The 14894-nt window shown below is 43.2% G+C and overlaps 1 protein-coding gene and 1 pseudogene across 1 annotated transcript; both read right to left on the reverse strand.

Moving 5' to 3' along the window:
* Positions 1-1468: 1468 nt before the first annotated feature.
* On the reverse strand, positions 1469-9982 carry LOC104541153 (annotated as a pseudogene).
* A 354-nt stretch (positions 9983-10336) lies between these two features.
* On the reverse strand, positions 10337-14890 carry PEX26 (peroxisomal biogenesis factor 26; the record flags this gene model as incomplete). Its single annotated transcript, XM_010185133.1, has 5 exons — positions 10337-10431; positions 12572-12718; positions 13410-13723; positions 14113-14253; positions 14859-14890. Coding segments are annotated over 5 exons (729 nt in total), but the record flags the coding sequence as incomplete, so codon positions are not given.
* Between the last annotated feature and the right edge of the window lie 4 nt (positions 14891-14894).

Raw genomic sequence — 14894 nt, forward strand, 5'->3', positions numbered from 1 at the left:
CGTGGCTGGGTCAGCACAGTGCTGTTTGACAGGCATCCCCGAATGGACACCATTTTCTTCATTACCTTTCTCTTCCTCCCTTCTGAATATACACACACACACGCACACACATGCTTTCTGTCTCTCTCTCTCCTTTTCACCTCTGGCCCTGTTTTAATTTTACAGCTTTATTTGGTAATTTCAGCTTGAGTTAGTACCTCCAGTAAGCCAGCACCCCCTTCACTTTCTGTTAATATCTTACACTCAAGGTAGGGGGCCCCAAAACTTCCTTTCACTATATGTAATGCCCAGTAGCTGCTCCTGCCATGACCTCATTACTTTAGGCACAGGTTAGGACTGGCCAGCCCCTTATCCTCTTCTGTTATCTGCAGCATCCAACAGTTTATTTTTGTTATCCCATCAGTTTAACCTCAGGCCATGGCTGGTCAGCTGCCTGCATGCCTTAACAATAGATTGTTCTAAAATCCTAAAACAACAGGAACATAAAAAAATATACCTTATGAAGACTTAAGCTCTGAAGTCATAGCTGGTGTTCTTAGATATCCCACCTACACCCATCCCACACATTTTTTTTTGTCATGGTTCTGATGTATTGTGATCTCAGTAAGTCTGCTGGAGCTGGTAATGCTTTCATCCTGCGTTTCCTAGGAATTATTCCTCATTTTAAGGCCTTTAACTCTATCATTGATGTTCATTTAGCAGTTACAACAGCACTGTCAGCATACTTGCACCTTCAGACCAATCCAGTTATGGTTATTACACATTCACTGCACAAGCAGTGTGCTCTAAACTCCTGCTGAAGCTAAGAGTACCAGAATTGTGCTCCTACTCATGGCAGCTGGCAAAATCCCACCTTCTGACCACCACACACTGGGTTCTGTAGAAGCAAAGGCCCTAGGACAAGCTGTATGTTCTTGGCACCAACAGAGTTCTCACTGCATCTTACAGCTTTGCAAACATGATGTTTTGAATTAATACAAAATAAAGACTGAGGACTGTAGGTAACTTCTCCTTATGTCCATAACAATTACGTGGAACATTTTGAAGTATGAGTTCCTCAAATAATATTACAGCCACATGATTGTATCTTTGTATTGAATATACAGATATGCAATGGAGATATTCAAGGTCAGGCTTGAGTGGGCTCTGACCAACCTGATCTGGTAACAATGTCCCTGCTCACTGCAGGGGTATGAGGACGAGATGATTTTTAAAGGTCCCTTCCAACCCAATACATTCCATGATTCTATGAATATAAGAATATATCCTTTCAGGATATATTAGCAAAAAATGAAGCCTGTCACCCTATGAGGCAAAGTGACTAATGATTAGCTGGTTATATATCCTGCATTTACTGTCTCGTGATCTCATAGTGGAGAACTCATCCTGTATATAGTCTACCAAGATGGCAATGGACTTGCTGTGTGTGAGAAATGCAGAAATGCAGCCACGTGAAAAGAAAAACAAACACATAGAGACAATCTTATGCACAGAAAATGGCAGAGTGAATTTTAAGTTTCATCTCCCTCATTTTCTTCTTCAAATGAGTCGGTTCCCACTTCTTCATAGTCCTTCTCCAGGACAGACATATCTTCTCGGGCCTCTGCAAATTCTCCCTCCTCCATGCCTTCACTAAGATACCAGTGCACAAAAGCCCTCTTGGAATACATCAGATCAAACTTGTAGTCAAGCCTTGCCCAAGCATCTGCAATGGCCGTGGTGTTGCTCAGCATGCAGACTGCTCGATCAATCTGGGCCAGGTCTCCTCCTGGTGTAACTGTAGGAGGTTGGCAGTTAATCCCGACCTGCAAATAACAATAGGAAAAAATGGAGGAATAAAGAGAGTTATGAGAAAACGGACAAAATTCATCAATAAACAGAATAAGAAAACTGTAAAACCATTTGTAGGGGGTGGAAAATAGGTAAGGTAGAACCTAGATCACCTCAATGTTAAGTCTAATGTCACTCAAGCTGCTTTTTTGTGCACAAGTCAATTCATTACTCACTGAAGAGGAAAAAAAAAGGGGATACCAGCCAGAATTGTAGTGGAAATGAGGAAAAACTTAAAAAATATGTCAGTATGCATGGAAAAATTTGGGACGATGAAAAATAATCTCACTTTGTGGAGATGTTGTAGAAATGTTTCATTTGTCAACAATATATTACTGATAACTTTGGGGTTTTTTAAAATTCAGTTGGTTTGATTTCTTAAATTTCATGATGGACACCCTTTCAGTGTCTCAGTATCTTCAGAGTATAAGCCTCACCTTAATCTTTCTTCTAAAATGCAATTTCTTAAAGTTTAAAGTCTTCTAGGGTTAACACTGTCTTGTTGCTGAATATAGAAATACTGTACATGCTTCTATTTATGTAAATGTTTAGGAGTCTGTGTCAAGGGGTTGTCCAAAGGAGAAAAGGCATGTTTTATACAATGTGGCTTACATGCATTCTTTTGTCTCAGAAATGGGAAACATACAAAACCTAAAACTTCAATTACAATTTTTCTGCTAGACTGAACGTGCCCTTTAAACATTAAAGAGAAGCACATGGCAGCCCTACTCACCTTGAAGCCTGTTGGACACCAGTCAACAAACTGGAGGGATCTGTTGCTCTTTAGGGCAGCAATTGCTACGTTGATGTCTTTTGGAACTACATCACCTCGGTAGAGCATGCAGCAGGCCATGTACTTCCCATGTCTTGGGTCACACTTCACCATTTGGTTGTTGGGCTCAAAGCAGGAGTTGGTGATTTCAGCCACCGAGAGCTGCTCATGATGTGCTCTGTCAGAGGAGATGATGGGGGCGTAGGTCACTAAGGGGAAGTGGATGCGTGGGTAAGGCACCAGGTTTGTCTGGAACTCCGTCAGATCCACATTGAGGGCACCATCAAAGCGCAGCGAGGCAGTGATGGAGGAGACAATCTGGCTGATGAGGCGGTTGAGGTTGGTGTAAGTGGGACGCTCAATGTCCAGGTTTCGGCGGCAGATGTCGTAGATGGCCTCATTATCCACCATGAAGGCGCAGTCTGAGTGCTCCAGGGTGGTGTGTGTGGTAAGGATGGAATTGTAGGGCTCCACCACAGCGGTGGAGACCTGAGGGGCCGGGTAGATGGCAAACTCCAGTTTGGACTTCTTTCCATAATCCATGGAGAGGCGTTCCATCAGTAAGGAGGTAAAGCCAGAGCCGGTGCCCCCGCCAAAGCTGTGGAAGATCAGGAATCCTTGCAGCCCAGAACAGGCATGAGCCTGAAAGCCAAGAGGAAAAGTGAAAGAATAAGTGAATATAGAATAGAGTGATACTGATTTTTTTTTTGCCTTACAATAATAATGCTAGAGCAATATTTGAGGTTTTCCATTTAAGTCTTCCATTCATATGTAAAGTAAGGTGGGACTTCTGGGAACTTCCTTCCTCTGTTCTAAGCCAATGACAATAATAAAAGCAAAATGAGACACACTATCAAATAAGATATATGTGGTTTTTATCTCCCCTCCCACCTTCCTAAGGTCTTGCTTCCAATGTAATAGTGCATACCAGCTTGCGGATACGATCTAACACGGTGTCAATTTTGTCTTTGCCAAGAGAGTAGCAGCCACGTGCATAATTGTTTGCTGCATCTTCCTTTCCTGTGATCAGTTGTTCTGGATGAAAAAGTTGCCTATATGTTCCAGTCTGTACTTCATTTGAACAAGAGAGAAAAAATGTAATCTTGGAAGAGATAATCCACCAATGTTGATAATGTTTGCAAAACAAATGGAGTTTTATGTTGGCTGAAAATAGTCGGGTAGACCTGTATGTTGAAAAACAAAGTACAGAGGTGAGGGGTATCATCTGAGATGTTCTCAGTTTTGGGGAAAAAAAAGAAAAAGAAAAAAATTGGACTCTGCCCCAAGTGTAAGTTGCTGTGTTATACAAATGAACTCAGTTATCAAATGAGGGCCGTACCATGCTATGGTAAAATTTCAGCTCTATATACGGATCAGAACCTTTGGAGAAATGACTGGAAAATGAGGGGATATGCAAAAGTAAAATAGTGTTTTCCCCTGAAAATCTGGTTGCCTGATTCTTCATGCTTCTCTCTTACATCTGAATGCGAGGAAAGCATTTTCTGTAAGTTAGCAAAGGAAAAATATCACCACACACACAAAATAAATTAAGACTGGAAAGGAATATCTAAGAAATCTAAATTATACTTATAACCAGTGGAGGTTTAAACAATAGCAAACTTTTTATTTTATTAATTTTTAGTAGAGCGCCTATGACAGAGTGCAGTTCAGTTTTCATCTTTTCATTGAGAATAACAGAGCTTTTAGTGATACCTCGTATTAAAATCTGTACGTTTTGCCTGCATGTTGGGATCACTCCTAATGGTTGGGCTTTGTCCTGCTATTCACTGAACTGAACTTTGGCACTGGAAGAGTGAATTCACTTCTTGTTTCCAAGATTAGTTCTATACTGACCTATTACAGTTTGCTTCAAGTCCACCACAATAGCCTGGGGCACATATTTTCTAGAGCTTGTCTCTCTGAAGAATGTTTCAAAAGAGCTATCGTTGCTGGGTTGGTCGACAAAGGTGCCATTTGGCTTAATGCCGTGCTCCAGACAGAAGAGTTCCCAAGATGTGCTCCCAATTTGAACTTCTAATTGGCCTGGCCAATGTGGAGAGAGATGCACTCACACTGAAAGGGGAGGACAAGGGAAATGGTGAGAAGAACCAGTGAATATCCTTAGAGTCTGGAAGCTGATCTTACCTGAAATCCCAAATCAACCAATGATTACAAAAAATTCCACAAGGCTGGAATTAATGGAAAATATTCTGACACTTATTTACAAATAGGAAGGAAAATATTTTGCCATGCATAGAAAGAAACAATAATCACTACAGCTAGAGATTTGCAGCCATGTCTACATGGTGTACAGTACACTAGATCTGTAAGAGATTTGGTAAGTGCACATAAGCCTGTACAGATATAAAAACTGTGTATAGGAACACAAAATAACAGTAGGTCCCAGCTAAAGACTACGAGCCAAGTCCAGGTATCTGAGACAAGACACAGCTATGCTGCCTTATTGATACATAGATAAAGCAAAGGGAATGAAGTATCTACCGATGTCTCAGCCTTCTGTTGAACATGTATGTTGGACAGGTGGAAAACAGGTTTGTAGAAATTAAAGTAACTAAAGTGCCTTTAGTACCTTAATGTATTTCAACTCAAGGCCGCACCTCGAGTACTGTGTTCAGTTCTGGGCCCCTCACTATAAGAAGGATGTTGAGATTCTGGAGTGTGCTCAGAGAAGAGCCACAAGGATGGTGAGGGGTCTGGAGAACAAGCCTTATGAGGAGTGGCTAAGGGAACTAGGGTTGTTTAGCCTGGAGAAGAGAAGGCTGAGGGGAGACCTCATCACCACCTACAACTACCTAAAGGGAGGTTGTAGAGAGGTGGGTGCTGGTCTCTTCTCCCAGGTGATGGAGGATGGAACAAGGGGAAATGGCACCAAGCTGTGCCAAGGGAGGTTCAGGTTAGAGATAAGGAGGACGTTCTTTACTGAGATGGTTGTCAGAAGCTGGAACAGGCTGCCCAGGGAGGTGGTGGAGTCACCATCCCTGGATGTATTTAAAAAGCGGGTAGATGAGGTACTTAAGGATATGGTTTAGGGGGTAGACAGGAATGGTTGGACATGATGATCTCAGAGGTCTTTTCCAACCGAGCGATTCTGTGTGTGCGAACCACTGTTTTGGCCCATTCTCTGGGTACTTCTAATTCAATTTAACATGTGAAGAGTTAACTTGATACCCAAGAGGACTTGGTGCTTTTTACATGTTAGACTAAATTAATCTGAGAAATCCTTCTCATACATACCCTTCTGTGCAGACAATAGCCAGTTTCTAAATTATTCATTACTGTGCCAAGCACATAGTTTAATAACAGAAATCTGAAACACAAAATGTAGTATCATATTCTAAAAGCAAAAGATGCTTGTCTCTTGTGAATTACTATGCAGACTTCCAAGTACTGTGGATTTGAATGGTTTTCCCAAAAACACTCTTGTTGGACATGGTATATTTGAATATGAATCTTTTGGCAGATGACTCCCATCCAGTCTTACAGAGTATCTAGGGAGATACCCATATTTCTTTGCTCTTAATTTTAATACTCACAAGCTAGTAGAAAGAGGCCATTAACACAGGGTTAAACATACTGTATTCAAAGTACATCCAGAGTAGCTTCTACTCAAAAAGGAAAAATAAGTGAGCAACATCTGTTGCCCTCAAAATGAAGCAAAAAGTCACTTCAACCTTCCCAACTTCAGCTCTTGACCAGAGTAGGGGGAACAGAAGGCCAAACGTTGCTCATTGTGTCATAAAATAATCTGATTCTTTTATTTTCTTACCATGGTTGTTTCTTCTTCCTTCCTTTCTTGATTGGTATCAGCAGCTTTGGTTATTGCTGCTGTGTAGGCAGCCTGGTGCAAGATGTCAGGGCACCCACACCTCTTTGGCAGGCACCCTGCAACATCACAGTATATGCAGGAGAGGTCATAATCTCTCCCAGGACACCATCCCATTTCACCCACTCACGTGTTACACCAGCAGCTTCCTTCCTAGCCACGTACAGGACCCAACCTCTAAAGACTCTTCTTAAGCAAGTCTTCCCAGTTAATCATAGAATCAGAAAATGGTTTGGGTTGGAAGGGACCTTAAAGATCATCTGGTCCAACCCCCCTGCCATGGGCAGGGACACCTCCCACCAGACCAGGCTGCTCAAAACCCTGTCCAGCCTGGGCCTTGAACACTTCCAGGAAGGGGGCATCCACAGCTTCCCTGGGCAATCTGTGCCAGTGCGTCACCACTCTCACAGTAAAGAATTTCTTTCTAGTATCTAGTCTGTATCTACCCTCTTCCAGTTTAAAGCCATTACCCCTCATCCTGTTGCTACCTGCCCTCCCCAGCTTTCCTGTAGGACCCCTCCAGGTACTGGAAGGCCGCAATAACATCTCCCTGGAGCCTGCTCTTCTCTATGCCGAACAACCCCAACTCTCTCAGCCGGTCCTTGTAGCAGAGGTGCTCCAGCCTTCTGATCATTTTTGTGGCCCTCCTCTGGACCCACTCCAACAGCTCAATGTACTTTCTGTGTTGGGGGCTCCAGAACTGGATGCAGTACTCCAGGTGGGGTCTCATGAGAGCAGAGTAGAGGGGCAGAATCATATCCCTTAACCTGCTGGCCACACTTCTCCAAGCTAAGCCTTTAAAAAACAACAACAACAACAACTGGTATTAGTAACCAGGATTTTAATGCACATGAAGTACCTTTGCAAACAACTCGTTTCCTTTCTTAAAACTCTTTAAGAACCGGTGAATATGCTACTCATAACTGATTTGAAAGATTATGAACCATTTCAGAGTTTGTTCATTTATGCTTTCAAAACGGTGTAATAATTGTTAAATGGTGTCTTTCCGACAAAGTCAACTGTAGAGTCTGGCTATGTCTTTTCCCTCCATGATACAATGAGAGCGCAAAGAAAACCACAGCTAAAGATAAACACCAGGTACTTTATTCTTGGTGGTAACTGGTTTTTGCCATCCCAAGGTGCACAGAGACACTTACATATTTAAAAAAATAAAAGGCTGGATCTTTCAGAAAGTAATTACCACTCTCTAAACTCCTATGAAAATGCAGACTTACACTGACTGTACCAACATTTGTCAGTTGATTAGATATCGATGGATTCACACTCACAGTCCTCTACTTAATCCAAATATGCCCATACAATGAGGACATGCAGTGAAACATTTCTGGAAATTGTCTGAAAACTGTAGAGTATCAACATATTAAATGCCAAAGTTTTCATATAATCACAGCACAAATGAGCAACTCTACAAAGAGGTAAATCAGCAGTCACTTTATTGTGAAAATTAAATATTGCACTTTAGTACTAATTGCAAAAAAACCCCTGACAGCTCATTTCTGCCTTCTTGCCCTCTCATGATGAACTAAATAAAATAGAAATGCAAAATCAGTAGTACTCAAAAAAAGGGAAAGTTACCTACACTTGAAATCAAGTTGAAGTCCTGGTAAATGAGCGGCTATGACATTTAACAGCATTCTAAACATAATGCAGTCCCAACTCCCAAAATGCAGCTCTGCCATCTAACTAAAAATGTTAACAGAAAACTGGAACAAAAAATGGTTGTTACGTAAACAGTCAATTTGGTGAGAATTTGGCCTGACTTCAGTGTGAAGTTTGCTATTTCACAAACTGTGTTACAAAGTATTTCAAGTGAGGCCTTGCAAAGCAGGGGGCCACTAGGTACAACCTAATCATTTCTTGCAAGAGCTCCAGTCCAGACTGAGCTTTTGTGGTTTATTCTACCTGGTTTCCCATCAACTGCTGGTTGCAGAGTAGTAACTACATATACAGTTGGATTACAAAAACCATCTGGCAGCATGAAGTGCAGCTCTTCCCTATGTGCGCAGAGCATATAAGGAATAACTTTTTAATGTGGTGAAGCATTATGAGCTACTTATCCTGGTGTGAAATCCTAGCAGAGACAACTTTGGTGAGGGACATGGGATTATTTTAGTCTTTACTCTGAGATGATGAGACAAGGTCATTACTGTATTCATGAACAACCTGCCCCCATTTATCTGACACTAATGCTGGAGTATTCCTCTATTGGGATAATCCAAGAAGAAACAGACACAGAACTATTTTTAGCAGAGAAGATGCAGACTGTCTTCAAAGCGTCCCAGTAGACAGAAAAGCTGCAGATCACACACAGTTTGAAGGTACCAACAGGCTGCTATCCATGGGAAGAAAACAGAAATAGCCACCACATCAGTGTATGGCTACTGCTGGGGACAAAGGAAAGCCTGAAGAGGACTGCTGTCCTAAGACACCACACTAGGATCTATGCTGGCTACTTTTAACAGGTTTGGTGTGCTGGATAGAATTTTCCCACCAAAAAGGCTGCTTTGTTCAACATTCTGTAGTTTGCTGATGTCAGTCAGTCTGAATCCTTCTGGCACAGATGCTGAGCTACTTGCTTGCCACAATGGCTCCTTGCCTTTAACTTGTCCTCTCCAGCACACAACAGTTGGTGCCAGTGAAAGCAGTATTTAAGTAGGTCTGGACTCTCTCCTTTGGAACTTACCCTTTGTCAGTTGACGATAGGTGGATGGATGGAGAAGAAATTAATGTTCTACCCCAAAGCCCCAACTTCTGACCCAAGTGGCCAAAAATTGAGTCGGTCTGGTGACAGATCTTCTGCAAAGACAGTAATTTTCTTGCCACAGATCTGGAGAAGGTTTTGGGATCTCAGAGACTATCTCTTTCTACCTATTAAAAGCCTTTTGCTCTGAATGATAGAGCATTGCTAAATGGCTCCCACGAAACCCAGGACTTGAGATACTGGGGGCAAGGGGGCAATTCTAGACATACAGAGACTGTTTGACATGTACATAAACAAAGCAAGAGGTAGGAAAAGAGTAAAATAATGCAACAACCTCAGTTGTTCAACTAGACAATAATACAGAACATAGTTTAAATAAAATAAATCTATTTCCTTACCACCACCATGCACTCCTAAGAATTACTATGCATTAGGCAAGCACAAAAATTACAAAGTGCTGTAATTCGCATTTAAGAAGAGTAGATGCAGCACAATAGTCTTCGTGCCCCACCACCTAGGCTTTCTGGCTTAAATACGACTAAAATCAAAAGCGCCTGTATAAGGAGGCATCAGTCATGAGAGAAAACATGGCTTTCAAAACACAATAGGCTTCACTTTCTTCAGTGTTTTCCTTCCACATGCTTGTCCTAAATCTCATGTTGCAGGAACTGGGCTTTCCAGGTGTCTTCAGGCAAAACAGAATATTCCTCTAATCATTGGTGCTCCGTTGCCTTTTAGAGTCATGCCTCCAGGAATGCTATTTCACTTGCTCAGAGAACTGCACAGCATTTGCAAGGATGAAGCCGTCTCCCATAGCTCCTAACTGGCTACACAACCCTCCCTCAAGAGCTACATTGGAAGCGAAGTGTTTGAAAAAGAGGATTCTTATTCAGTTGTAGATGACAGAAGGAGTGGCTTTAGCCTGGTGTTGAACAGATTGGTGCTATAAAGCCAAGCAAAACATCAGGAATACTTGGTGTGGTTTTAAATTCATTCACCACCATTCCCAGTCTGAAGAAAAAAAGGTATCAACACACAGGAGTTCACAAGTGGTCATCTCAATTAGGACACTGATTTCACCAGTCCTTGATGAGCAAGAGTAACAGCCTCAAGACAAGCTGACAGTTTTGTAGTAGCAGAGAAAAATGCATTCTGTGATGGAAGACACTTAGTCTTGAATTGGAGGCCTATGGATTGGAGATAATACAGCTGCCCAAGCCTGTCGGAAGAATTTGTAAATGAATGGCAGTGATGTGGGAGAAGCTGCAGAACAAAACAAAAAGCCAAAGAGCCTTTATTATAAATGGTAAAAATAATGCACACTGAACATATTAAGAAAGAACTAATCCCAACTAGAGTTAATTGAAACCTAGTTATTTTGTTTTCTTCTGTTCGGTTCAGTCCTTGGGCCTTCATTCAGGGCACTGCTCGCATCCCCAGCAAGCCACCTTCAGTATTTTCCAATGGACTATTTGCAGAATAGCTATGGAGCACCTGCCACCCATCCCTTCCACGCCCCAGCTGCCACCTCTACGTCACGGGACCAGCTCATTCTTTGAGGACAGCAGCAGTCATCCCTAGCGAGACTCCAGCACAGAATCATAGAACGTGATGGGCTGGAAGGGACCTTTAAAGATCATCCAGTCCAACCCCACTGCAGTGAGCAGGGACAATGTTACCAAATCAGGTTGCTCAGAGCCCCATCAAGCCTGACCTCGAATATCTCCAGGGATGGGGCCTCTACCACCTCTCTGGGCAACCTGTTCCAGTGATCTACCACCCTCATATTGAAGAACTTTTTCCTAATATCCAACCTAAATCTTCCATTTCTAGTTTAAAACCATTACCCCTTGCCCTATCGCTACATGACCTTGTAAACAGTTCCTTCCCATGTGCATAAGCAGATCAAATGCATTACTACATTGCTGCCCTGGGCAACTCTCCACTGTCCTGGCCAGACAGTCCTAGAAGGCAACCACTCTTCCAAGAGACATCCACCTTGTAGGATGTACTGGGTTTTTCTGTGAGGGGGTTTTTGGTTGTGTCTTTGGTAAAGGGGGAAGGGCTATGGAGATGGCCCTTTAAGAAGCTACCTGAAAAGCTCCCCCTTTGCCTTTGTCAGACCCACCACTGACCAGGGCCAAGTCAATCAGCACTCCTGCGAATCCATGTATTTAAGGGGGGTGAAGGCCATGTCTCTCTCTGGCACCGGCCCTGACCAGCGCAGCCCCAGATGCGGGTGGGACGGCCCCGGCTTTGCCCAGCTGGGCTTGGCTGGCCCCGACCACAACTTAAGCTTAAGCCCCACTGCAGCTTCATCCCAAAAAAAAGAGAGAGCTGGGATCTCCATAACCATTGGAGGAGACATGCAGCGGAGAAAAGGAGAGGGGCCCAAGGAGAACAACTTTGAAGAACACCAAGGTCAGTTTGAAGAAAGAAGACGGAGGAGGAGGAGGACGCAGAACCCAGGTTTCCCCTTTGCAACCCGTGGCAAGAGCTGGGTCAACTGGTCGTGTGTGAGGAAACTGTGACCATGGGCAGACTCAGATTGGAGTTTTGTGGACTTGGGCCGAAACACTTTTGTGTGTGAGGGAAACTGCAAATGTGGGCAGATCCATAGTGGACGTTTGAGAACTTTTTCCCTGAAGGAAAGGGGGCCACGTGGAAGCAAAGAGAGAGAGACACTGGGCTGAGGTGTTCGTTTTTTTTTTTTCCCTTCCCCTGAGAAAAGCACGTGGTGGGAAGACCAACTGCAACCCCTATCCCGCTGCGCCTCAAGGCAAAGGGGGAGAGGGAAGGTGAAGGAAACGTGAACAAAAGTTGAGCCCAGGAAGAAGGGAGGGGTGAGGTGAAGGTGTTTTGTTTTTTTTTTTAATATCTGGTTGTATCTCCCATTCTTCTACTCTGATGTTAGTAACAAATTAAAATTGTTTTGGTTTTTATTCCTTATGATAAGTCTGTCTTTTGCCTGTGACCTGTTTAAGTGGTGAGAAGCCCTTCCAGTCCTTATTTTGACTAGCCCCTTTTGGGTCATCATGGTGCTCAGTTACGCACTGGGCCTAAACCACAACATAGGACCTCAAGATGAGTGAGGCAGAGGCTGAGTCTAGGACAGCTCAGCCTGCCTCTCACGGTCTGCACTCTGTCCATTGGAACGAGCCGAGTATGGAGTAACTATTACACAAAACAGGCTTCTGTGCAGCTACGTCTTTCTATGTGGATTGCAACCTTAAACATTAGAAATCAATTCAAATAATAAGTTCCTAGCCACCCAGGTTTTTTGTCTCCCAAGTAAGAGACATTTACACAGACTAAATCTATTAAAAGCAGCTCTTTTCTTCTCTGTAAGCATAATGGGATTAAAAAAACAAACAAACAAACAAAAAAACCCACACAGCTTTACCTGGGTCTAATCTCACCACCACCAGGTACAGCAGAAATGTAGCCAAGAGCATCTTTTTGTAAGGAAGTAAACAGAAGTGGCTGGACATGGACCTCAGTGCTCTACGTAGCAACGTTAACATGGTCAAGAGCTTTTGGGACAAAGCACCTAGAATACAAGAACAGAAAGGCTGTTAGGGCAAAGTAAAGTTTAAAAGTAATCACATAAATACAGATAATAAGAAACTAAGATACTAAATTTTTGTATCAAGAGTTGGGTTGAGGGTTTTTTCGTAATAGGGAGCTGAGAAACAGTATAATTTTATAATACAATTAATTATATCTTTTTGGGGGCATCTACTTTATTATAATATAATCTTATACCACAGCAGTGCCAGCTTCTCTCCTGGGAGATAATGTCAAGAGATTTACAGTTCTGGAGGAGATGCAGAACTTTAAATACCAGATGTGCATTGTTCTACATGGGTTCAACTATAAATTGAGACAAAGCAGAGAGTACACAGAGCCAACAAAATGTGCCCTTAAAGGATTGCTAGTTAGCTTTTGTTTCCCTTTTGTACCTTTATTTTTAAAAAACATTAAATCTAAAGTGCTTTTTAATCTGGAAAACAATTCTCATCTCTTGACATTGGCAAAGACTAAATACACTTTTTAACTGTTAGCTTGTAAATGGATCCCTAAGTCTTTCATTTGCTTCTGTGATACCCAGTGGGACTTTTCTGTGGTTGGTTTGTCACGAGAATATTCTTAATACCTAGCTAACACTTGCTACCCCTTGTTACTAAGGGCCTATCTAACTTGAAATAAAAAGGAGTACAAACAACAGAGGGAAAGCCTACTCAAAACAGTTTCTGTTGCTGCGCCTTCCTGCTCTCCAGCAGCCGAGTGCATCTCTTCCCGCTGAGTCCACTGACACCGGCTTTCACAGATGGTCCCAAGAAATGCTAGCTGCTGCTCGCTGTCAAAAACATCACAGCCACGTACAAGCTCTTCTGCCCCCTCAAACCGGCCAAGCGGAAGCAACACATGCAGCAGATAGAGCTCCAGCAACGAGCCGTACTCGGGGAGGCTCTTATTGGTTGGGTCTCTCAGCCAGCTGCTGCCAACCTCCAGCATCACCTGGGGCTCTCTCACTTTGCTGTATAACAGGATACTGAAATACAAGAAAGAAATATTAGAAACTGCTAACTCTTTGTAGAGGTTGAGATCACTGACAGTTACTACTCGCAAGCAGCTATCAGGAAGGCATGTATCTGGGTCTTCGCTTGAAGCACAGAGAGATTTCTGAGGCGGACAATAGGTGCAGCCACTGACATTACTTTCTCAGCAACATTCCTTTTGCACTTTGTCACCATAAAGCAAGCTGCTGGCCTGCCGGCATACTCCAGCACACACAGGTGGAGAACAGGCCTGTCCCAGGTTCTGCTTTCATCCCCACTTACACTGCACAAAGTGAAAATACCACACAACATTCAAGTCTGAGCTGCTATTAAGCTTAACGCAAGCCCGGTGTACATCTGATGCCCAGAGACAGAAACTCACCACAGCTCCAGAACCTTTGGAGGCAGATGTTCAGGGACATGGTAATACTGTAAGACCCAAGACAGAACTTCTCTCCACCGGTTCATCTCAGCCAGCGCCTGAATTCCCACAACACAAAGGGAGCATTTCACTTCTGCAGAACTAGTAATGAAAAGACACCTAAATAAGCACTTCTTACAACCACATTTCTCCATGTAACCCTTCCAGTAAGCTGCATCCTCACTTAGGTACTTAAGAGCTGCTTCCTCTCCTTTCCCTCTCCTCCTACCCCTCACCCCCTATAAAGAAAGTAAATTCAACACCCCAAGAAGATTCACAGTGCATGCACCTCTAAAAAGATGTGAGGAAGGCTCCTAGGCACACTTCGTTTCCCTCAAACATGCGCAGATCCCTTCATATGAAACATGTAAATACCGACAGGCCATTAGCAAATAGCAGCTAAAGACAAGATGGGTTTCAAACATTACCAACTTGCTTTTTAGCCACAAGCGCCACCCTGCATTGATTTAGATAAGAAAAAGTTAAGAAAACCACTGCAAGGACTACCGGTGCTAGTAGCTATTCATATAAATAATACTTATATGTGAACCTAAGAGGTCCCTAAATCCTCGCAAAAAAACCCCACCCTGGTTTATTAAACCTAAAAAGTCCTCTATTAAAAAAAATAAAGCTACAAACAGGGCAGACACGGCCTGCAATTAAAAGCCGCCCCGTCCCCACTCCACCGGCCCGACGCCCGCTCGCACCTCTCAGGGCCGGGGCTGGGGCCGGTCCCGGGGCCC

Source organism: Mesitornis unicolor, unplaced genomic scaffold (genome assembly GCF_000695765.1).
Source record: "Mesitornis unicolor isolate BGI_N332 unplaced genomic scaffold, ASM69576v1 scaffold17565, whole genome shotgun sequence".
NCBI lineage: Eukaryota > Metazoa > Chordata > Aves > Mesitornithiformes > Mesitornithidae > Mesitornis > Mesitornis unicolor.